Source organism: Gymnoscopelus microlampas (genome assembly GCF_963454915.1).
Source record: "Gymnoscopelus microlampas genome assembly, chromosome: 24".
Lineage (NCBI taxonomy): Eukaryota > Metazoa > Chordata > Actinopteri > Myctophiformes > Myctophidae > Gymnoscopelus > Gymnoscopelus microlampas.
In genome coordinates, this window is record NC_139961.1 from 2,144,496 (window position 1) to 2,170,796 (window position 26,301).

A 26,301-nucleotide genomic window follows, 5' to 3' on the forward strand; every position below is an offset into this window, starting at 1 on the left:
ACCTCTGTGTATGCCCTTTTCCACTATATATGTCCTGATGAAGGCCTGAACAGGCCCAAACGTTGACGAGCAATACATTCTGGAGCTTTTTGCAACCACCAGTGTGCAGACTTTATTCTTTTTCATTATACTTTGTTTGTCTAAGCACCTGGACCAAAGGATGTGCGTGCACTACCTTTTTCATATATTTATACATATATACATATTTTCTATAGCACCAGTAAACATAGATCTATAGCACCAGTAAACATAGATCTAGCACCAGTAAACATAGGTGTGTGTACATTTAGTCTCTAGTGGCTAACATTTGGATGGCAAATCTTTCAAAATTCACCATATTTGACTATACAGTACACACATTACTAATTAATGAATATTACTAATTACATCCACTATGACCTACAATGTACAATGTAGACATTCAACAGACGCTTTATCCAGAGTGACTTACAGTAAACGAGGTACACACATATTTAACACTGTTACTGAACAAACACTCTGTAGGGGTAGGCAACCTTAGGCACGGTGCCAACATTGGCACAGGGGTTGGTGATCACTGGCATAAGGGTGAGACAGGTTTTTTCTTTTGAAATCAAATATAAAAAGTGTCATCAGTTAAATTAAGTCCCCTCACATCTACAAATGATTCAACATTCATTCAAACTGATAACTCTGACTGGGGAAGGAGTCTGGGACATAGGTGGGTTTCTAATGATCATTACATCCTGAAAGAAAATGGTTCTAAAGAAGAAGAAGAAAAATAGGAAAAAGCAAGGTTTTATGCACACCTGACCTGATCAGAGACGGTGCGTAGACAGAGATCAGATGTCTAGAACACAATAAAATGACCTGCACACCGTCTGCACTTTGCACCATAGGGAAAACGTTATTTAGGCCTAAATAAATGTGTCCTTATTGTGCAAAGTGTAGACACCGGTGTAGGTCATTTTATTGTACTAAAGAAGAAGACTAGTTGGAAATATTTTCACAATTTGGATGTGATGTCATAATTAATCTTCATGTTGACATGGCACACTGACTATCAAGAAAATGTAAACATTGCACTTCATGTCAAAAAGGTTGCCGACCCCTGCTCTATAGCAATGATTACTATCACGATAAAAATCTAACTTTTTTAACAAAAAAAGATTCAGTTTTAACCCCCCCCCACAACAAAAATAAATTAAAACAAAATAATAAAATCAATCACTCATTGCACCTTCAAATATGTATCTTTGTAGAAACAGACAGCATGCTGTAAATCAAAATAAGTTTCCTGTTCTCTGTGTTTTGTCTCCGTAGAAACCCTGTATGTCCAACTGTTGCTTTTTCAGTGAATAAAAAAAAAAAAAGCGCGAGAACATTTGTGCAAATTTTTTAATATATATATTTTTAACTCAAATCTTTGCTTCTGGAGGATTCTACAAATGTCTTCTAAATCCTATTTTTTTGGGAACAAACTTGTGTTGCTATAATATCAGTGGTTCTCAAACTTTTTCACGTCAAGGACCCCCCAAAATTATATGTATTTTTTGAATAGCCCAAATAAATGTTAAAATGATACAGAGATGCGTTTCCTGGATTGAATGTTTTAAGTTAAGTCATGCTAGCTGTTAGCTGTTAGCTCACCCGTAGCAGATGGGTTCCTGTGGCCTGGAGGTGAAGTTCAGTTTAGGATAGAACGGAACCCAATGGATGGGAAACAGACCCCCCAGCACCAAGTCACCTGACTTCACAACACACACAACGAGGTTACCATTATAGTTGTATATATTTATCATGATTTTAAACCATAGATCTGCAAACAAGGGGTCAGGGACCCCCGACATAAGGGGTCCTCAGGGAGAGACGCCAAATGTGTTTTTTTTTGTCCTTTCTTTTACATTAACCACTTGAACCCCAGCATCCCTATTCATTCGCTGAACATTTGCAGATCTACAAGCTCACAACCTTGTGAACTCATAGATCTGCTATGTGAGCTTGTAGATCTGCAATTTTCGGCTAAGAGGTTTAGTGTAGAGAGTAAAACCGAGCGAACCAAGTATAGAGCCAAAGGTCAAGCTAATACTAAAATAATACTAAAGTATACTAAATAAAGCACATTTCAATAACGAGGAGATTCAATGTGTTTTAAACGGAACAACAAGCAAAGGAAACACAATAATAACATTATTAAATGACATTAGGACACACACACACTTGTTTTCAGGAGGACAAAATGGGGGGAAAGAAAGGGACAGAGCAAAGAGAAAAACTGAACAAAACACGTCAGAGATTAGTCAAGACATTTCACACACACACACACACACACACACACACACACACACACACACACACACACACACACACACACACACACACACACACACACACACACACACACACACACACACACACACACACACACACACACACACACACACACACACACACACACACACACACACACACCCCTACCTTGTGGAATCTGTTGACCTCAAACTGGGCCTGGATGTCACATGAAGACCAGGCTATAAGAAGGACAAAACACAGAAGAGAACAACTGTATCATAGCTCTGACATGTTTCATTTAGACTGTTTATCAAGTTCAGTTTAGTTTAAATGTCATGTTTAAAACAGGGTAGTGAGTTTATATGTCGGCAATTTGTCACAGTTTTTCCAGCACGTTATGTTCGTTGCCCCAGACTACCCCACATGTACACTCAGGACTAAAAATGATAAATTATCAAAACTGGAGACTCCAGATGTGTAATGAATGAAGAACTGAAGCTCCGTTTCAAATAGTGAAAATAGCCGAAATCTCACAATCTCACAATAATAGTAGGCTATTAAAAGACAAACAAAATAATAAAAGATAAAAACTGAATGATAAATGCTGAACACGTATAATAACCTTGTACATCAGAGGATGAGCATAACAACATGCATGTCAGGAACATGTGTGTGTGTGGAAGTGTCTTCATGTCTCTGACCCCCTCCCCTCTCCTCCCTGCCCTCTCCTCTCCTATACACTGTGTCCAGCGCTGGCTTTTATACCCACTGCTGTGATGTGCACTCACGCGCACACACACGCACACGCACACGCTCACACACACACACAGACAAATCCACCCACTCACCCCCGCGCGCACACGCACACACACCCCCTGTGCCACTGCCACACTCATATGGCATTACATCATGTGGTGGACAGTAACAAGTACATTTACTTGAGTATTGTACTGAAGTATATTTGTGTGGAGTATTGGTTTTATTTGCAGGCACACTTTAACATCGCTATATTTCAAATAGAAATATTACACTTTTGACTCCACTACATTATTGCTACCCAAACTTACCAAATATATATTATGAAATGACGCCTATTAAGCCCTATCTCAGATATTGTGAGAATAGCTGATCTACAAGTTCACATAGAATCCTTTCATATGCATATCTGCATTTGTCCTGTAATGCACTGCTTCTCAATGTCAGCATGTCAATATCAACATAAGAGTATTTCTGCCCCGTTTTATACCTAGGCTATTTGAAAATAGCAGATCTACAAGCTCACAACGCGTCGCATCATGACGCGTTGTGAGCTTGTAGATCTGCTATTTTCACACATTTCAGTAATTTTACTTTTGTACTTTAAGTACCACAAGTACATTTTACATTAACCACTTGAACGCTAGTGTCCCTATTCTGGGGTGAACATTGTGGGGACCCCCCCAGATCTCCCCCAAGGACCCATGGGGGTCCTCAGACCCCAATTTGATGTAACTGGCAGGCCCCTGTCATGTCAGGTGAAGTCCAATGTATTTATATAGCACATTCAAAAAATAGACCTTAGTCTATTCACAAAGTAAAGTAAAGGCATATAAAATAGCAGATGCAAACAACAACAAAACAAATAGAAACAAAGCAGTAACAACCAACAAGTAGTAAAAAGGAGTAAAAAAGAGTAAAAAGGTGGGTCTTCAGTTTGGATTTTAAAATGGGGCTTATTTTGATGTGAAAAGGGAGATTATTCCAGGGTATAGAAAGCTCTACGTTTACTCATGTGGGGACCAGTGACATCACAGGCAGGGCCAAACTGGGCCACTCACCCCCCCCCCCCCCCCCCCCACACACACACACACACACACACACACACACACACACACACACACACACACACACACACACACACACACACACACACACACACACACACACACACACACACACACACACACAATTTGAAATATTTATTTATGTCCACATAAACAAGATGTGCAAAGGACATAAACACTGCCAGTGCAGTCAGATAAAGGGAAAACAGCCAGTTACAAAGTGCATGTAAAGCAGAGCATTGTTACATACAAAACAAAAGTTGGCATACTTGTCAAACACAGCAGACAACAATCATGGGTAAAGGAAACAACGCCTCCTCCACATTGAGAGGCTTCCTATAATAGCTGATATTGAGCAGTACCTTGCTAACTGTTTGGCCCTCCTTTTGGAGAGGCCGGCCATTTGAAGGCCCCTCACAACCAACTTGTGCACGTGGCCTAGACTACCAAAGATTAAAAAACCAAAAGTTTACATCTGTAGCCTAGCTGAGAGATGGTCTGCTCTAGCTGATGATATTTTAGCACTTTGGTTAGGAAGGGTTAGGACAAAAATAATCATTGCAGCATTGAAATAAAAGGAGAAAAAGAAAGTATCAAGTACCTGCATGTCAGCAGACTCCATCTGATTCCTGTTCCTCTGTTCCTCTGTCTTCAGTCCATATAATCCTGTTCAGAATGTCCTCATGTTTCAGTAACGTGTCTCTTATTGATGTGACACGGTTCATGGACATCATTCAACATGAAATAATGTGTTATTTTAGGATGATTTGTCTGATTGAGTTTGTCTGGAAAGACTCTCTCTGACCAGACAACTACAAACACTCTTTCACACTCTGCCCCGTCACTTCCTGTTCCTCTTACATCACTTCCTGGAAGAACTATTACTTGTTATCAAGCAGGTACTCAACAGTACAGTACTCACTACTTTACCTCAGTGGTGTAAAGTGACTAAGTACATGTACTCAAGTACTGTAGTTAATTTGTAGATTTTGATTATTATTACTAAACATACATTAACCAACTTCAGCCCTTTATACATTTCGGCCATTTGAAAATAGCCGATCTACAAGCTCACAATGCATCGCGATGCGACGCATTGTGAGCTTGTAGATCTGCTATTTTCTAAAGATTGCAGTGTTCTGCATTTCAATACAGCAATGCACTGCTATTAAAAAAAAAACTTTTGAATAATTGAGTATTTTCTTTGAGTATATACTTTGTGGAATTAAGCATATGTTTAATAAAGGTATTAATGTTACACTGCTGACGATCTCTTCAAATAAACAATTAAAATCAGAGTCTGATTAAGCGAGTCATTGAAGCGTGTGTTGTTTAATGAAGTGTTATTGTTATTGTTTCAACCTCGTGCTGTTTAACCATCCTCTAAGGACTGAGTTCATTAAAAGCATGTTCATTAAAAACATGTTAAAAAATAAATAAAGATGTTTGTGTCGCTGCCTGTACAGATGACATCACTCACCTTAGGGTCCATAGACCTATATTGTATCTCTAACTCTGAGAGTGTACAAATGGAACCAAATGGACCCTTACAGGTCTGTAACTCTGAGAGTGTACAAATGGAACCAAATGGACCCGTAAGGGTCCAATTTGTAAACTCTCAGAGTTGAATTAGCGCTGAGGATTCTATCGTGCAGACTGGGGCTCCCAATGTGAAAGGAACTGGTATCAAATGACGGTCCCTTGGTCTAATTCATATCGTTGCTGTCGGGTGGAAACCTTGTATATCCACAATTTTGTATAAATGGTTAAATAGCCAATCCACAAGCTCACAGTGACATAGATATGTAGCAGATATATCTGAAGACATAAACGGGCGACCCGGCCTGGTGGAGAAAGCAGTATATTCTGCACTGAGCACATCAGCCAAAAGTTCTACTCCCTCACTACCTGTAGGGTTGTGAGTTCAAATCCCACTGAGAACCAAAACATTATTGTTTTTTCATCATCATCTTCATCATCATCAAAAATAGCTATAGATATCTACAAGCTCAGAACGCGCCACAATTATGCGTTGTACAGCTTGTAGATCAGCTATGCCATTTTCGAAACATTTTGAAGAATTTTGGACGTTCCTTTCACATTTTAAGCATTTTGAGTGCGAGCATGCATGCATGCATCTGCGTGTGTGCGTGCGTGAGTGCGTGTGAAACAACAGAAAAATAGCACACACTCAATGTAGCTGAAAGAGAGATTTTAATGAGTAACATTTGGACAAGCTGTCTGCATTATACATAACTATATCATTATGTGTTGTACAACATTGTCTTTTTCATTAGGGCACGTCATCAACAATTTCAAATAAAAATGAAAAATTGAATAATATGAAAATGAAGAAATGTGAAAATATCAGATCTACAAGCTCACAGCATATAGAGCATTGGTCCATGATATGGGTGTGTGTTGTCAGATCAGGTTTGCATCAGGTGTTCCTGCATACCAGTGTCTGAACCGTACCGCCTGCTTGTGCTGCCGTTTCCATGCAAAAGGACCCGGTCCAAAGTGGGCCCAGTGGGGCCGAAAAGGGCCGAAAGGGGTGCAGGCCAAATAGGGCCAAACCAGGACTATGTGACGTGTAATCCGCACACAATCAAAAGACACAGTCAAAAGGCTAAAAGGATAAAAGCCCTAGGGGCTTGTTTCCATTGTGCTGCATTGTACTCAATTAATCAGCAATACAGTACATGTAATAGATTCAATACCATACAATAAAAGAAAATATTGTGGGTACAATCACATGGCATGGCACATTTACAGAGAAAGCAAAAGATTCACCTACACCTACAGTATGTTCACATGCATTTTGAGAAGAGGAGTTATTTGGCATCCAGGGAATGTGTGTGCACAGTTTCGCAGCGACCGGGCCAACGGTGCCAGATATTTGGTGCTAACACACGGACAGGACGGACGGACGGACGGACGGACGGACGGACGGAGGGTAAAACATACTCTCTCGCCATGCCTTCGGCCTGGCGGAGACAATGAAACTGTGTTTTTTAAAGTCAAAACGGGAGATAACTAAGGTGCTGCGCCGTTCGAGGCTGTGCGAGGCCATGAGGTGTGGTGTGGTGCCGTGCTGGACTACTAAATGGAAGCTCAGCATTACAAACCTCTGCTGTACCATTAACCTCTACCCCTGCAAAGAGAGGCCGTGTGAAGGCGGTTTTAAACGTGTGGAGGAGGCTCAGTGTGTTGTTACAAACACTGTGAAATGACACAGTACCTGCTTTGTGATCTACGTACACCCCCCATTTGGTCGCCCCCCATTTATTCACCCCCACTAACCCTAACGCTCCATAAAAATCCACTACGGAGGAATCCTTTAATGACACTTTAGTCTTGTTGCTGTTGTGTATGAACCAGTAGTCTAAACCACAGCAGAGTAACATCCAGGACTTGTCATTGTACCCAAAGCGCGATCGCTCTTTGCCTTCGTAACCGACTGCTACGCCAACCCCATATCCACTCCATTCTACCTCAAAGTAACTACGTTCAGGCAGACTCTCTATACACAACATCTGCTCATAACTGCCATATCTCTCTGGATGATCAGGATAATGGTAGTTCATCACAGTGGTCTTGTCCAGTGTCAATGGAGAGTAATCTGTAAGAATTACATGACAACATATCAGAACAATTTCACAATGCAATTAAAACTGAATGTTAATCACATTTGTACACAGCATGAGAACCCATTTGTCAAAACAAAGAAAACCTCATAGCACCAAAGTAAAAGATTAGCACCAAATAAAAAAATAATTAAATAGCAGATCTACAAGCTAGCTCACGATGACATATGAGCTTGTAGATCAGCTATTTTGGATTAACCGAGGTTAACCTGCAAACGGGTTTCCATCACTACCAAAGCTAGGTCGATGTTATAATTTAAAATCAAATAAAGTGACGTGTAGTTAAATGTTTGTATGTTGTCTGACAGTTTGCTGCAGTGTGAAGTCTGTATGGTTACTAGTCAGGGGATATTAGCAGAATATATTCCAATCTTGGAATGAATTCCTTACCAAAAAAAATCTTCACCAATGTGTTTGTAAAGGTGTCTAGTAACACATCTCACAAAGACTGAAATGCAGTATCCCTAGGAGCTAGCTAAAAACGGCCATAGCCATGTATACTTTTTGTGTAAAAAGCCCATTGAGATTGGGCCGTTTTTAGCCCAAGGAGAGGTTTTGGTGCAAAACAAATGATTGCAATGGATTCAGAATCATGAAAACACCCTAGTTTGACACCTCACATGCTACTTAAAACAGAATTAAATTTTGATTTTTTTGGGGGGATTTTTTTTTAACCAAGGTTATGGTGGGTAGCCCTACTTTAAGGAGCTGTCAAAAATTCTCCTTGGGAAACTGCATTTCAGTCTTTGTGAGATGTGTTACTAGACACCTTTACAAACACATTGGTGAAGATTTTTTTTGGTAAGGAATTTATTCCAAGACTTTTTTAATATCCCCTGACTATACAGCAAGGGAGGGGCGTGCCTGATTTATGCTTCATGGTTACTTACGATGGTGTCCTGTGGCCAGCCCAAAAGGCATTGTATTCCGCAATGCGTTGTGGGCTTTGTTTGTCATACGTAAGACACTGTCGTATGACAAAGTATACTTGAAGCTGCTTGCGGTCTCTCAGAGTATTGCTTTTATTCGAACCTTCTTGTGCTATCGAACCGTCTTTTAATATTTTAATATGTATTAGAATATGTGAAAATTATTGACATTTTTAAACTGAAGGTTAAGATAGAAAAAAAACTTCCTCACGGGTTCATACGGGTCCATCTATTACAGATGCCCCAACCCAAGACTTTTGGCAATTGTTGTGGATCCGAACTGTAGCCATGGGACAAGTCAATATTTTGGACACGACATGGCTTGGTTCGAATCTCAGGTTTTCGGTTGTGGGCAGACCCTACTCTACCCCTACAACACAGCATCCAGTGTATGTAGTTACAGAAATGTACCGATGTAAATGAGTCAAACTATTTTCCATGATGATATTTACAAAGGTTTGATGTGATCTGATCGCTACATTCATAAATTAATCTGCTATCGGGCTCAATGGTGAAAACACATCAGTTTAGCTATATATTAATAATGGTTGAAACATACGAAACATACGTAATGCATGTGTGCGTGTGCTCACATACATTACGTATGTTTCATAGTCATTTCCTGGCTGTAGTGCATCATTGAACACCAGCATACCTACCTACCTGAGAGTCTAACTACAATCACATGCAGCTCAACAGTTCATCGTGCCTTGCCATCGTTGTAGCACAGTACCCAACACCTCACTGCTATCATTATGTCAGGTGTAGCGTAAGTGTTGTGTGCTTGATGTACCCCCCCCCCACACACACACACACACACACACACACACACACACACACACACACACACACACACACACACACACACACACACACACACACACACATACACACACAGTATCTGTGTAACTCTTGTGAATGAAAACACATCAAACTTGTCTTCATTCACTGTAGGATATGAATGAATGAATGAGTTACATGCTGCTGTGCATATGAGCTGTTCATCTAAATAGCTGGATGTGTGCTGCTTGGATTTCATGAATAAAACACTTACACTTCTTCAAAGGGTGCAGCCTGCACTCTCCACAATGGTCGACACTAGGGGTGGAGGAGGGAAAAAGTCTGGTCTGCATTATTGTATTTGATAATATATAAACAATGATCTATAATGATTTTAAAGCATTAAACTTTAAACACTATTATAACATACAGCACCAAGGATAAGGATAAGGATAATTCCTTTTAACAGGTCGTTCATGAAAGTCCTTGCGGTCTTGTTTCCAATGAGAACCTGTGAGCAATTAGGGGTTAAGAGTCTTGCTCAGGGACACATTTCATTTCATCGACACATATGCTAGACGGGGCCGAAAATGAAAAATTCTGTAACCATGTAGGCATTTTTGAGTAAAAGTTGGCATCCAGCATTTTTTCAAAGTTCAATGTGTCCCCAATAAGAATCCACCGGATGCCAGTGAAATAAGGGTCCCAGTTTTTTTTATTCCTCCGCCAAAGAAGATATGCTTTCACCACCACTTGTTTGTCTGAGCGTCTGTTTGTAAGCAGGATTACGGAAAAACTACTGTGCCAACTTTTATGAAACTTGGTGGAAGGGTGTAGCATGGGCTGATGATGAACCAAATTAACTTCCCATGCCCCTCGGCCATAAGGGGGCGGGGCAATGGGCGTGGTCAATCGCAAAAAGACACCCAACTCCCAAATGGCTTCACATAACGCCACAAAACTTTGTAGCAGGGATGGTCATCGCCTAAGAAAGAACCGATGCACTTTACACATCCACTGGCTAAAAGAGGGCACGGCAACCTAACAGAGCCCAGCACAGCCCACCAGAGCCCATTATAGCCCATTATAGCCCACCAGAGCCCAGCAGTCTGGCACATTCCAGCACACAAAGTCCAGCCCACTGGGAGAATAGCCTAGGGCATGGGGGTAGTTAAATGACTGTAATAGGCTATACAGGGCTGGGTCCAGCTGGAATAGGCTAGACTAGAATGTTCTAGGCCTAATAGGCTCTATTAGGCTGTACTAGGCTCTTGTCAGCCCTGTAGCCCCTTTGCACTTGAGATTAACCACTGTGTCCACGGGCAATAGTTTTACAAGGGTTTGTGTCCACCGGCAATAGTTTTACATGAAAGTTTCTAGGCTATAGTATAGTACTGCCCCGTACAACCTACAGAGCCCAGCACAGCCCACCAGAGCCCATTATAGCCCACCAGAGCCCAGCAGTCCGGCACATTCCAGCACACAAAGTCCAGCCCACTGGGAGAATAGCCTAGGGTATAGGGGTAGTTAAATGACTGTAATAGGCTATACAGGGCTGGGTCCAGCTGGAATAGGCTAGACTAGAATGTTCTAGGTCTTACTAGACTCTAATAGGCTCTATTAGGCTGTACTAGGCTCTTGTCAGCCCTTTAGCCCCTTTGCACTTGAGATTAACCACTGTGTCCACGGGCAATAGTTTTACATGGGTTTGTGTCCACCGGCAATAGTTTTACATGAACATTTCTAGGAACATTAGAGTCTAGTAAGGCCTAGAACATTCTAGTCTAGCCTATTCCAGCTGGACCCAGCACTGTATAGCCTATTACAGTCATTTAACTACGCCCATACCCTAAGCTATTCTCCCAGTGGGCTGGACTTTGTGTGCTGGAATGTGCCGGACTGCTTAGCTCTGGTGGGCTATAATGGGCTCTGGTGGGCTGTGCTGGGCTCTGTTAGGTTGTACGGGGCAGTACTATACTATAGCCTAAACATTTTCATGTAAAACTATTGCCCGTGGACACATTGGTTAATCTCAAGTGCAAAGGGGCTAAAGGTTTGACAAGAGCTTAGTACAGCCTAATATAGCCTATTAGAGTCTAGTAAGACCTAGAACATTCTAGTCTAGCCTATTCCAGCTGGACCCAGCCCTGTATAGCCTATTACAGTCATTTAACTACCCCCATACCCTAGGCTATTCTCCCAGTGGACTGGACTTTGTGTGCTGGAATGTGCCGGACCGCTGGGCTCTGGTGGGCTATAATGGGCTCTGGTGGGCTGTGCTGGGCTCTGTTAGGTTGTACGGGGCAGTACTATACTATAGCCTAAACATTTTCATGTAAAACTATTGCCGGTGGACACAAACCCATGTAAAACTATTGCCCGTGGACACAGTGGTTAATCTCAAGTGCAAAGGGGCTACAGGGCTGACAAGAGCCTAGTACAGCCTAATAGAGCCTATTAGAGTCTAATAAGGAAAGGTAGCATGATTGCACCATGGTAATAGATGGATTTCTGGACATCATAAACATGGACTTAAACTCTTAGATTACCTTTATAAGTTAATTAAAAGCTAAATTATAGCCTTTTCCCAGTTTTTGGCAATTAAGTTGCTCATTATGCAAATTTCTCGATATTTATGCCTAAACCGAGACTTTTACAGATTGGCATCCGGCAGAAATGGATTCAGCGCCTAAAAATCATAGAAACAACTCACTTAGTACTTTTACTCAAAAATGCCTACCACATTGTTTTCCAGGGGGAATTTTCCATTTTCGGCCCTGTCTATGCTGACCTGGCTGGGAATCGAACCTGGGGGCAACCAGGGCCTCTGGCTCCCTAGGCGGGCTCACTAACCACTCAGCTATGGCCGCCCCCAAGTATGATTTCGCCCCCAAGTATGACCACAGTATGATTTCTCTACTCTAAACCTACTAGAACACCTGTACATTGAGTGGCAGCAGGTCTCTCCATACCTGAGAGATTCCAGTTGCCCAGCAGTGCGTAGCTTTACTTCTAAGCCTCCTGGGTGATTAAAGCTGAGGTCCAACACTTTCAGATGGGAGTTGGACTTCAGAGCTGAGACCAGATAAGAACAGCCTTTCTCTGAGATCGTACATCGTGACAACCTACACACCTACACACACACACGCACACACGCACACACACACACACACACACACACACACACACACACACACACACACACACACACACACACACACACACACACACACACACACACACACACACACACACACACACACACACACACACACACACACATATCCAATCAATTACGGAATTTACTCAGGAATTCAAATGATCATCTGTTGAAAAAGTTCAGGAATACTGACCTGAGTGTCTCAAGTTTACAGTGTTGACTCCCCAGCCCAATACATAGCTCCTTTATACCAGAATCCAGCAGAAGATTATTACTCAGGTCAAGTTCTGTCAAACGAGAAGTGCAGGAGCTGAGAGCTGATGATAACTCTTTACAGCATCTCTCCGTGAGGTTACAACCACTCAGCCTGAAGAAATATTCAAGATAAAATTAGTGTCTTATTTATTTTCCCACTGTAAAATGTAATTGACATAAAATATTAAATATATCAAATGCATTAGTTAACCTACAGAGCTCTAGTGGAGACTTTGACCACTGGCAACAACCTCAGAAGAGCCTCCTCTGAAGCAGAGTATTTCTTCAGGTCAAACACATCCAACTGAGTTTCTGATGACAGCAACACAAAGGCCAGAGTTGAACACTGAGCAGGAGTTAGTTTCTTTGTGGAGAGGCGTCCTGAGCTCAGGATCTGTTGGATCTCCTCCACTAGAGAATGATCCTTCAGCTCATTCAGACAGTGGAACAGATTGATGATTCTCTCTGGAGATGGATTCTCCCGGATCTTCTCCTTGATGTATTCAGCTGCTTTCTGATTGATCTGTGGTATATTTCCCTTCAGTTTCAACAGTTTTTGTAAGAGAGTCTGATTGGTCTCCAATGAGAGGCCCAGCAGGAAACGGAGGAACAAGTCAAGGTGTCCATTTGGACTCTGTAAGGCCTTGTCTACCGCAGTCTGTATCAATTTCTCTCCACATTCTTTAGGCCATGGGATTGAGACATTGATGAATGAGTGAAAGACATAAAGAGCAGCGAGAAACTCCTGAATGCTCAGATGGACAAAGCAGAACACCTTTTTCTCCTCCCACTCACACTCCTCTTTAAAGATCTGTGTGAACATGTCTGAGTACACCGAGGCAGCTCTGATATTAATGCCACACTCTGTCAGGTCTTCTTCATAAAAGATCAGGTTGCCTTTCTCCAGCTGTTCAAAGGCCAGTTTTCCCAGAGACAAAATTGCTTGACTATTATCTGGATTATAGTCAGAATGTGTCTGAGCTCTGTCATGAAAATGTTTGGACTGAACCAGCATGAAGTGGATATACATCTCAGTCTGGGTTTTTGGCAGCAGCCCTTTTTTCCCTGTACGCGCATTGCTCAGAACATCAGCAATGATCCAACAGCAGACCGGGATGCGACACATATTGTGGAGGCTTTCCGATCTCTTGATGTCTGAGATGATTGTGTTGGCCTGCTTTTTATCACTGAAACTCTTCATGAAGTACTCCTCTATCTGGGGGTCAGTGAACCCTCTGACCTCTGTCACCCTGTCAACATAATCAGAGGGGATCTGGTCAGCTGCTGCAGGTCGTGTGGTTATCCAGATTTGAGCAGAAGGAAGCAACTTTCCTCTGATTAGGTTTGTCAGAAGCACGTCCAATGAAGTTGACTTTTTGACATCAGTTACAATCTCATTGTTCTCGAAGTCTAGAGGGATACGAAATTCATCTAATCCATCAAAGATGAACTGAACTTTGGACTCTTCCAAGCTGGAGATTGCTACTTTTTTGGTTTCAACAAAAAAGTCATGAAGAAGTTCTTCCAAGCTATAGTTCTTCTTCACCAAATTCAGCTCTCTGAAAGTGAACGGAAACATGAAGTGAATATCCTTGTTGGCTTTGTCTTCTGCCCAGTCCAGAGTATACTTCTGGGTTGCGACTGTTTTACCAATGCCAGCCACACCCTTTGTCACCACTGTTTTGATTAATTCATCTTCCTCAGATAAAGGTTTAAAGATGTCTTCAAATTTGATTGGTGTTTCGTCTGTGGCTGGTTTCCCAAGCTGTATGACCTCATGTTCATTATTGACTTCACTCTCTTCCTCTGTGATGTAGAGCTCTGTGAAGATCTCATTCAGACGTGTTTTTTTCCATCCTTTTTTTTTTATCCACTCATCCAAATACTGAACCTTCCTCTTCAGATTAGTCTTGAGTTGTCGTTGAGAAGCAGGAGATTCTAAATGGACAAAGAACAGATGATATCAGTTAGTGCAGGTTATGGTAAATGTGAACATAAAATAAGAAAGTGGTCATGTGTGTGCTGCTGTAGATAAATGCTGTAGATGTTGACTTCATAATATTGACCACATTTAAAGAAGAGATTAAGGGGCATAATCTTCCGTGACTTCAGTACTATGTAGAATAACTAATGTTGTCTTAAGCCGGCACAATCATATCTTTCTCCCGTGCAACTGCTATGTTGCACCATAAGAAAGAAACACTATCATTTTTTCATATTGATTGATATTTATCACGATTTATGATTTCATAATGCTGCCGAAGAACATAATGACTGAAGACTGAAGAAACCAGAAGGTCCATTAGTTAAACCACTTCTTCTCAAAATGATGGGTCCTTGAAGGGGTCCCAAGGGATCCCCTGCTGAATTATTGATTATTGATAAGATTTCTATCTCTGGGACCAGGACTCAAATCTACAACGTCCAATCATCAGCGGTAATGTACAAGAGTGCAGTATAGCCAACATCAACTCGGGACATCACTGCCCTCCACCATACAGCAGTAGTGACTCCACTGTGAGGGTCCATGTCTCAGCCCCATACAGCAGTACTGACTCCACTGTGAGGATCCATGTCTCAGCCCCATACAGCAGTACTGACTCCACTGTGAGGGTCCATGTCTCAGCTCCATACAGCAGTACTGACTCCACTGTGAGGGTCCATGTCTCAGCCCCATACAGCAGTACTGACTCCACTGTGAGGGTCCATGTCTCAGCCCCATACAGCAGTACTGACTCCACTGTGAGGATCCATGTCTCAGCCCCATACAGCAGTACTGACTCCACTGTGAGGATCCATGTCTCAGCTCCATACAGCAGTACTGACTCCACTGTGAGGGTCCATGTCTCAGCCCCATACAGCAGTACTGACTCCACTGTGAGGATCCATGTCTCAACCCCATACAGCAGTACTGACTCCACTGTGAGGGTCCGTGTCTCAGCTCCATACAGCAGTACTGACTCCACTGTGAGGGTCTATGTCTCAGCTCCATACAGCAGTACTGACTCCACTGTGAGGGTCCATGTCTCAGCTCCATACAGCAGTACTGACTCCACTGTGAGGGTCCATGTCTCAGCTCCATACAGCAGTACTGACTCCACTGTGAGGGTCCATGTCTCAGCCCCATACAGCAGTACTGACTCCACTGTGAGGGTCCATGTCTCAGCCTCATGCAGCAATACTGACTCCACTGTGAGGGTCCATGTCTCAGCTCCATACAGTAGTACTGACTCCACTGTGAGGGTCCATGTCTCAGCTCCAGCAGTACTGACTCCACTGTGAGGGTCCATGTCTCAGCTCCATACAGCAGTACTGACTCCACTGTGAGGGTCCATGTCTCAGCCCCATACAGCAGTACTGACTCCACTGTGAGGGTCCATGTCTCAGCTCCATACAGCAGTACTGACTCCACTGTGAGGGTCCATGTCTCAGCCCCTTACAGCAGTACTGACTCCACTGTGAGGGCCCATGTCTCAGCTCCATACAGCAGTACTGACTCCACTGTGAGGGCCCATGTCTCAGCCCCATACAGCAGTACTGACTCCACTGTGAGGGTCCATGTCTCAGCTCCATACAGCAGTACTGACTCCACTGTGAGGGTCCATGTCTCAGCCCCATACAGCAGTACTGACTCCACTGTGAGGGTCCATGTCTCAGCTCCATACAGCAGTACTGACTCCACTGTAGCTACGGACAGCCATCTTTTGAGGTCTTCTCCCGTGTCAGATTTCCACACTCTCCTCATCCCATGTAGGTAATTCCAGGCAAATACCCTCCTGACCTTCAGATCCTGTTTCGTTAAAGCTGTCCAGGTCCATAGCTTTCTGAAGTCCTCCACTGCCTCGAGCACCGTCCCATTGGTAGTGGCGATGCTTGTGTCCTCTGTGTTTTAACTGCCGTTACTTTTGTTTGCTTGGCATTGAGCTTGAGGCCGATCTTCCTGCACTTCGTTTTCTACTACCAGTAGTAGTTCTCTTCCTTTCTCTGCTGTTACCGAGGCTGTATTCAAGTGTGTACAAATGTGAGCAAATGGACCCTTAACCTGCTGGTCTGTAGCTCTGAGAGTGAACAAATAGAACCACATGGACCCGTAAGGGCCCACACTCACAGTTACATTAAGACAGAGTTTTAGAGTGTCACCTAGACTGGGGTTCCAGAGATAGAAATCATATCAAATGGGCTCCGTAACAGACACCGTTTGAGTTTGTTTCTCAATCAAGCTCAATAATTGAATCCACCTTTAGTGTGCATATGCGACAACAAATGCAAACAAATACATGAATGCATACATAATAGTCAGGGGATATTAGCAGAATATTTTCCAATCTTGGAATAAATTCCTTACCAAAAATAATCTTCACCAATGTGTTTGTAAAGGTGTCTAGTAACACATCTCACAAAGACTGAAATGCAGTTTCCCTAGGAGATTTTTTGACAGCTCCTTAAAGTTGGGCTACCCACCATAACCATAATAAAAAAATCAAAAAAATCAAAATTTAATTCTGTTTTAAGTAGCATGTGAGGGGTCAAACTAGGGTGTTTTTATGATTCTGAATCCATTGCAAGCATTTGTTTTGCACCAAAGATTGGGCCGTTTTTAGCCCAAGGAGTGGTTTTGGTGCAAAACAAATTTGCAATGGATTCAGAATCACTAAAACACCCTAGTTTGACCCCTCGATGCTACTTAAAACAGAATTAAATGTCGATTTTTTGGGGGGATTTTTCTTAAACCAAGGTTATGGTGGGTACCCCAACTTTAAGGATCTGTCAAACATTCTCCTAGGGATACTGCATTTCAGTCTTTGTGAGATGTGTTACTAGACACCTTTACAAACACATTGGTGAAGAATTATTTTGGTAAGGAATTTATTCCAAGTTTTTTTTAATATCCCCTGACTATAAACAAAGACGACACAATGCTACGGTTTGTTGTTTTGGTCAAACGTCACCGGCACACAAAGGACAAAACTTGAAACAAGACTACCGTTGGAACCATATTTTCACACTCTCCATGAGGTCGCCACTGGGACGTTAACCCTTTAAGACCGGGGGACGCATCTGTGTAACCACTTTATCCATATTTTATACTTCTGGCTATTCAAAAATAGCAGATATACAAGCTCATAGCACGGCACCGAGTGCCGCGCTATGAGCTTGTAGATCTGCAAAAAAAAAAAAAAAAGTGTTTTTTTTTTTGCAAATCTTTGAATATATATCTATAAAGCAATAGTTTTTTACTCAAATCTTTGCTTCTGGGGGTCCCTGGAACATTTATTTTTGAGATGGGGGTCCGCAGCCAAATAGCAAATACATATCGTTGTGGGGCTCCTTGACACTGACATTAATATTATAGCAACATAAGTGTTTCAGAAAACTGTTTTAAACTGATCTAGAAGACATTTGTAGAATCCCCAGAAGAAATAACATTTTAGTTAGAAATGCTCGCTTTAAATATATAAGATTTGCACAAAATTGTTCACGATTTTTCAAAAATAGCAGATCTACAGTGCGCGGCACTCGTGTGCTAGGAGATTGTAGATCTGCTATTTTTGAATAGCCCAACGAAATCTAAAAATGACACACAGATGCGTTCCCGGTCTTAAAGAGTTAACTTTTCATACAGGGCGGTCGATGATGCAAGCCATTTACTGTTTCCCTGTCTTGGTTTGCACTGACTAAGAACATGTTTTGCAGAGCGTTTACTGCACTGTGTCACCTTTATCACTATTGAGACGGCTGATCGCAAGGCCATCTTCAGACCAGCTTTGAGCTCGTCTCATCTGTTGTGTTGCCGTGCAGGTGATTTGTGTTTACTTTGGGAGCACAGCACAAAGTGAACTCACAGTGCCTGATCCAAACAAACAATCAACACATGGATTGAAATAAAGATCCATTTGGTCTAAACACAACAGTTTAGCAGATATTTCTGAGAGGCTCAGCATTGAGGAAAATAAATTATAATTATACTATACATGTTTTTTGCATGGGTGAGTGTCTGTCACCATCAGCCAATTTGCCATATAGCACAACACAAAAACATCGAACAGTACTTGATTCTTCATTAATACAGGAAATGAACAAAACAAGAACACTTTGGAAGAGGTTTGGGTTGTGTTGGGGGCGATATATCAAAAATGGTTGCTCCATTGATTAGAAATTGATCATTCAAAATGTGCATTGACTGACATTGTACGGTGAAACAGCTCTCAAAGTCACTCTTTTAGCACATAAATTAACACATATCAAGTTTGTTTTTTAAGTAAAAATGTCAACTTCCGGTTGATTTTACGATTTGAAGATCCCAATCCAGTCCGGGCTTCGTAATGCAAATAGCAAAATCAACAGGAAGTTGACATTTTTAAACAATACTGGGTTTTGTGTTGTTCTGTATTGTCTGAATCAACTTCGTATGTGACTATTTATGGGCTACAAGAGTGACTTTGAGAGCTGTTTCACCGTACAATAAGAGTAAATGAGGAGCATTTATTTCAAATTATTAATTTCTAATCAATGGAGCAAATATTTTTGATTTCTCGCCTACATTTGGAGTTCATGGCATCATGACATCATGTCAAGGTAACCAAAGTGTTCTGGCCCTTTAACAGACCAGCAGTGATGGAAAGCCTGTGTGTGCTGAGCGGTGACGGAAAGAGTGTGATCTGCAAGCTCACAATGCAGGACAGTGCGATGCGTTGTGAGCTTGGAGATATGTACTGAACTTTCCGAGCATCACCGCGGCGCACACAATCAAGTATGAACCAGGCATCTGTAACGCTCTGTAAACCAGAGTGCAGCCCGAGTACTGTACTGCTCTCTGTGTTGGCACTTATACTAAACAATCATACAACAGCATTACATTAAAGACATCTCATTCATAAACATACTCAGTCCAGATTATTGTATCACTCACCCTTGTTGGCTGAGTCTTGTGATGGAAGTTCAGCTCCTGCATGAGAAGAGGAGGATAATGAAGTGAGCTCTGAGTGACCATAATGTTCATGTAATCAGTCTATTGTCATTATCTAAGTAGAATGACATTCATAATGAGTCTATTGACATTACAACTTACAATTTAGTCATTTAGCAGACACTCTTAATCCAAAGCAAGGTAACCACAAGGTAATTCATCAAATGCATATATATATAATCTAGGATCGTAGGTAAACCAATAACCTATCATCAGTCTAAACAGTATAATATAAAAGAATAAGTAGAAAAAGTAGAATTATATTCATGTAATGAGTCTATTGTCATTATCCAAGTAGAATGACATTCATATCTTGCCAGTAGAGCTACCACATTATTATATAGTGTTTGATACAGTGTGTACCTTGGTGTGTAGTGGTGACAGTGATGTTTGTTAGAGTGTGTACCTTGGTGTGTAGTGGTGACAGTGATGTTTGTTAGAGTGTGTACCTTGGTGTGTAGTGGTGACAGTGATGTTTGTTAGAGTGTGTACCTTGGTGTGTAGTGGTGACAGTGATGTTTGTTAGAGTGTGTACCTTGGTGTGTAGTGGTGACAGTGATGTTTGTTAGAGTGTGTACCTTGGTGTGTAGTGGTGACAGTAGTGTTTGTTAGAGTGTGTACCTTGGTGTGTAGTGGTAACAGTAGTGTTTGTTACAGTGTGTACCTTGGTGTGTAGTGGTGACAGTGATGTTGTTTAGAGTGTGTACCTTGGTGTGTAGTGGTAACAGTAGTGTTTGTTACAGTGTGTACCTTGGTGTGTAGTGGTAACAGTAGTGTTTGTTACAGTGTGTACCTTGGTGTGTAGTGGTAACAGTAGTGTTTGTTACAGTGTGTACCTTGGTGTGTAGTGGTAACAGTAGTGTTTGTTACAGTGTGTACCTTGGTGTGTAGTGGTAACAGTGATGTTTGTTACAGTGTGTACCTTGGTGTGTAGTGGTAACAGTAGTGTTTGTTACAGTGTGTACCTTGGTGTGTAGTGGTAACAGTAGTGTATGTTACAGTGTGTACCTTGGTGTGTAGTGGTAACAGTAGTGTTTGTTACAGTGTGTACCTTGGTGTGTAGTGGTAACAGTAGTGTTTGTTACAGTGTGTACCTTGGTGTGTAGTGGTAACAGTAGTATTTGTTACAGTGTGTACCTTGGTGTGTAGTGGTAACAGTAGTGTTTGTTACAGTGTGTACCTTGGTGTGTAGTGGTAACAGTGATGTTTGTTACAGTGTGTACCTTGGTGTGTAGTGGTAACAGTGATGTTTGTTACAGTGTGTACCTTGGTGTGTAGTGGTAACAGTGATGTTGACTGAACCACCGATAGATCCAGAGATGACAGGAGCCACCAGCGTGCTTCCACCATGCGCTTCATTAATGACACCAGCAGGGGGCACTGAAGAACCTGAACCAATAGAAACATCAGTGTGAAAGTGAACCATTTCAATGTTCAAAACTCTCAGAGAGAACGTAAATGCCATCATTACAGTTTTACACGACTGATGCAAATCAGTGCACTATTTAAAAGCATACATGGCTGTAAAACAATCGGCTGACAAAACATAACACTGTACATGATTTGGGAATACGGACATTATAATGAAGTGTGAATTTCTTTGGCTATTCAAAAATAGCAGATCTACAAGCTCATAGCGCGGCACCGAGTGCCGCGCTATGAGCTTGTAGATCTGCTATTTTTGAAAAATCTTGAAAAAAATGTTTTAGATTTTTTTCAAAAAACTGTTCGGATTTAGAAAACATTTTAACACACTCACCGCCAAAGGGGAGAATTCTACCCTTTTTGTCATTTTTTAAAAATTTTGTTTTGGAATTTCTAAAATGTTTCTCTAATTTTTGAGTATTACATTTTTTTCATTATTCACAACGAATAAGGAGATTAAAAAAAAATCCATTCACTTCAATGTTAAAAAATAAACGGCCAAATATAACGGCCAAGTACATTATGAATAAATTCTGGCAGTCAAGAATCGGACTCAGGCCTTAATGGGTTAAATGTCATAATTACCTGGACAGTCTTCATGTGACTGACATGTTACTTTGCATTGTATGCTGATTTTAGTCTTTTACTGTTTTTAATGTATTTATTTAAGCATAGTATTGATATTCATGAACTGTTTTTATTTCTGTGTTTTTGGAGCACCTCCCCAACATAAGTTTTTAACAGTGTGTACTTGTACATCCTTGTTACAATAAATCTCTTGAATCTTGAATCTTGAATCTTGACCTTTCAGAGGGTTGATGGTGTTTCACTCACTCATTCATCATCCATCCATCCATCCATTCATATAAGTCGTCATGGTTACCTGCACAGTGCTCAGAAGGTTGATGATGCTCCATGTTATTCAGGATCTCTACTGTAGACGACACAGCTCCTCCTGATCACAGGTCTTCACTCTGTCATCTATTGATTCATATTAATATTCATATGTAATTATTAATGAATTAACAGACAGGGTCTGGTGGTCCCCAAGACAAAGCACTACAATATAGAGTATGTTAAAGAAATATTGCACCCAAAAAATGACTTATTTTCTATCAATTACACGCCCAAGCCTTGAATTCTTTTTTTTTTTTTGGTCGCATTCCTGAGGCAATAATTTTATGACCAGTAGGAGACACAAAGAGTCTCCTTTGAGTCTCCTACCGGATACATAAGCATCTTTCCACTGGTCATCAAGTTATTGTCTCAGGATTGAGACAGAAACAAAAACATCTCCATGAATTCAATGCTTCATGGGGTGTGATTGACAGAAATCCTATTTATTTTTGGGTGAACTAGTCCTTTAAGGAAGGGTTAATATACCCCCACGTAATGTGAGAGCTCATCGGTCATTATCCACAAATAACACACCGCTGAATTCAGCGATTGACCAATCAGAACCATGGATTCAACCAAGCTGTGTAATAATACTAAATACCTTATATAATTGGGGTGGTTTGTATTTTGTCTGCCTGCTCTTCTATTGAGACATTTGGATCGTGTCAAAGGTCATCAGGTCATTTTTACATTTTTATTTTTTGATGGTCAAGATTACATTTCTCCCCTGAGCGAGCTATTAGCTCAGTGGTAAAAGTTTCAGCAGGAATCCGGGTTCAAACCCAGGTTAGAAGAGCAAAGTGACATAGTGCAGCTTTAACTATAGCTGTTTTTGTTTATTTTGTTTTGTAAAGTGACTTTGAGGATGTAGAAAAGTGCTGTGTGTTGTTCTTGCATAAATTGAATGCTATTACTTTACTTTTATTAATTAATTAAACCCACTACTTAAAATCATACTATATTACATTATAACAGTGATTAATATGCATTATAAAATTATTATATTTAGATTGTTGCCATGCATCTGTCTGTCTGTCTGTCTGTCTGTTTGCCTGCCTGCCCGTCCGTCCGTCCGTCCGTCCGTCCGTCCGCCCGTCCGTCCGTCCGTCCGTCCGCCCGCCCGCCCGTCCGCCCGCCCGCCCGTCCGTCTGTCTGTCTGCCTGCCTGCCTGTCTGCCTGTCTGTCTGTCTGTCTGTCTGTCTGTCTGTCTGTCTGTCTGTCTGTCTGTCTGCCTGCCTGCCTGTCTGCCTGCCTGCCTGTCTGTCTGTCTGCCTGCCTGTCTGCCTGCCTGCCTGTCTGCCTGCCTGTCTGCAACCAGTTGGATTTACAATGTCTTTATAAAGAATGCATGATGTCACCTTGAAGAAAAGCAGGCGTGGCTTTATAATCATCATCAATACTGAGTCAAATATTGGTTGAAGGTTAGACTGAGGTTCTTGTCAGGCAGGAGCAGGACGGGAGAGACTTCTTCAACAGGATGTAGAGGAAACTCCCCACCCACAGTCTGCTGCTTATCTCTCTCACACACACACACACACACACACACACACACACACACACACACACACACACACACACACACACACACACACACACACACACACACACACACACACACACACACACACACACACAGCATTCCTGACTGGCAGGGTCAGGTTATTCATTGACAGTGTAGGGCCATACTGTATATATATGTATCTCAACGAACCTGGCCTGGCATTGGCCGGACTGATGGCATGGATTCACTCATATAGTACTTGTGGGTGGATCCGCGTTGTCGGTCTGGCTCGGGCCAGGCTAACCATAACCCCCTAATTAACACTGTGTCTATCTACCCCGAGAGAGAGAGAGAGAGAGAGAGAGAGAGAGAGAGAGAGAGAGAGAGAGAGAGAGAGAGAGAGAGAGAGAGAGAGAGAGAGAGAGAGAGAGAGAGAGAGAGAGAGAGAGAGAGAGAGACAGACAGACAGAGAGAGAGAGAGAGAGAGAGAGAGAGAGAGAGAGAGAGAGAGAGAGAGGGGAGAGCGAGAGAGGGGAGAGCGAGAGAGGGGGGGGGGGGAGAGGGGGGGGGAGAGAGAGACGCAACAAAGGTCTTCGGACTCGGGATTCAAACCCGCAACTAGCTGTCAGGCTGCAATAGAGACCATAGTGTGGTATGTGCCTCAACCACTTAGCCATCAGCGCCCCAATAACACAATATTTATATTTGAAATATAGTGGAGTGTGCTTGCAAAAAAAATAAAACAAAGAAACAAATACTCAAAAGATCTACTTAAAGGGCAAGACCACTTTAGTAGAGGTTTGGGTTGTGTTGTTACCTTGCCATGATGTAACTCCAAAGGTGGGCAAGAAATCAAAAATAATTGCTCCATTGATTAGAAATTGATAATTCAAAATATGCTCCTCATTGACTTACATTGTACGGTAAAACTGCTCTCAAAGTCACTCTTTTAGCACAAAAACGAACGCAAACAAAGTTCATTCAGACAATATAGAACATCACCAAACCCAGTACTGTTTTTTTTTTAAATCAAAATGTCAACTCCCTGTTGATTTTGCCATTTTTAATAAGTAGAAAACCCGGACTGGATCGGCGGATCCGGATCCAGATCTTCAAATAGTAAAATCAACAGGAAGTTGACATTTTTATAAAAAAAACAAACAGTACTGGGTTTGGTGATGCTCTATATTGTCTGAATCAGCTATGTTTGGGTTCATTTATGTGCTAAAAGATTGACTTTGAGAGCTGTTTTACTGTACAATGTAAGTCAATGAGGAGCATATTTTGAATTATCAATTTCTAATCAATGGAGCAATTATTTTTGATTTCTTGCCCACCTTTGGAGTTACATCATGGCAAGGTAACTACACAACCCAAACCTCTACTAAAGTGGTCTTGCCCTTTAAGTAAAACCGTGGTGGAAAAAGTACTACATTTTTTAACTTAAGTAAAAGTATCAATAGTGCAATGAACACATTCTCTGTTACAATAAAGGTCCGGTATTCAAAATTGACTTGAGTAAAAGTACAGAAGTATTGGTATCAAAATATACTTAGAGTACCAAACGTTGAAAGTACTCATTATGCAGAATGTCCCCACTTCACAACTTTTCAAATTTATAAAAACCTTTAGAAAATAGCAGATCTACAAGCTCACAATGCGACGCATTGTGAGCTTGTAGATCGAGAGAGAGAGAGAGAGAGAGAGATGTGTATGCAAAACAGAACAAAAACAAGGTAACAACCAGTGGTGAGCTGTGGATTTTTTAACTAAGGGTACTGTATTTTATGGCGTCACGCGCGCGCACATAGCCACTCAGCTCAGTGCTAGTTGAAATACTGTATTCAACATGTGATTATTAATGTAATCATATGTCTTATTATTTTGTTGCATTGTTAATTTGTTGTTTTTATTTTTGTTTCAAATTAATTATTGTATTTTCCTTTTAATTTTATATAAAATCCCTTTACATAGACTCACCCACACATAAGTAGGCCTACTTAAAATAATCAGACAACTTGTCTTTGTCTTGTCTCAGAGAACTGGGTCCTCTGCTAAGCGATCCTCCCCTTCACACCTTGCAGTGCAGAGATGTTGTCTGTCATTGTGAGAGGAATGTAACACATTCAATTCAAGTCCGTGTCTTTTCTCGAGTAGCCTAATGTTATGCAAAGCAGCCAGGTAGACGCTATTGAGAACGGCTCGCCACTGACGGCGCGAACCTTGAGAGGCTATTGTTTTTAAACTTTAAGGCGTTAAAAACCGCCGCTGACGGTGCGTGCACGCGCGCCCCCAGCTCCCACAGTGTCAGAACTAAGGGTACGCCGTACCCCCCCGTACCCCCTACAGCTCAACCCTGGTAACAACTATAACCACCGCACACAGACATCAGCCATCCGTCTTCAACGGGGGGTCCGGGACCCCTATAGGGGGTCCTCAGAGTTACTACAGGGGGTGGGGGGTCTTAAGTGGGTTACGTGCCTTGCTCAGGGACACTCCGACACATTGCTGAGGCCTGGAATTGAACCTGGGACCTCCGGGGCCGCCGGCTTCCCAGACGGGCTCTCTCTCTAAAACATTCAGCTATGGCTGAAAGATGTAATAAATCAGTCATGAATCCTCAACTCTTTAGACCAACCCCCAGAA

The 26,301-nt window shown here is 41.8% G+C and overlaps 2 protein-coding genes across 2 annotated transcripts in view; both read right to left on the reverse strand.

Annotated features, from left to right (window-relative positions):
• The window catches only part of LOC311041147 (uncharacterized protein), a 107,667-nt gene that overhangs the window by 6,802 nt on the left and 74,564 nt on the right, over positions 1 to 26,301 (reverse strand). The gene's annotated exons all lie outside the window — the stretch shown is intronic.
• On the reverse strand, positions 779 to 22,174 carry LOC311041045 (NLR family CARD domain-containing protein 3-like; the record flags this gene model as incomplete). The annotated part of the gene is made up of 9 exons (XM_084051481.1): positions 779 to 829; positions 2,458 to 2,510; positions 7,603 to 7,716; positions 9,725 to 9,768; positions 12,804 to 12,977; positions 13,081 to 14,803; positions 19,776 to 19,811; positions 21,099 to 21,221; positions 22,141 to 22,174. 9 exons carry the CDS (start codon positions 22,172 to 22,174, stop codon positions 779 to 781), a joined length of 2,352 nt encoding a protein of 783 aa, XP_083907607.1.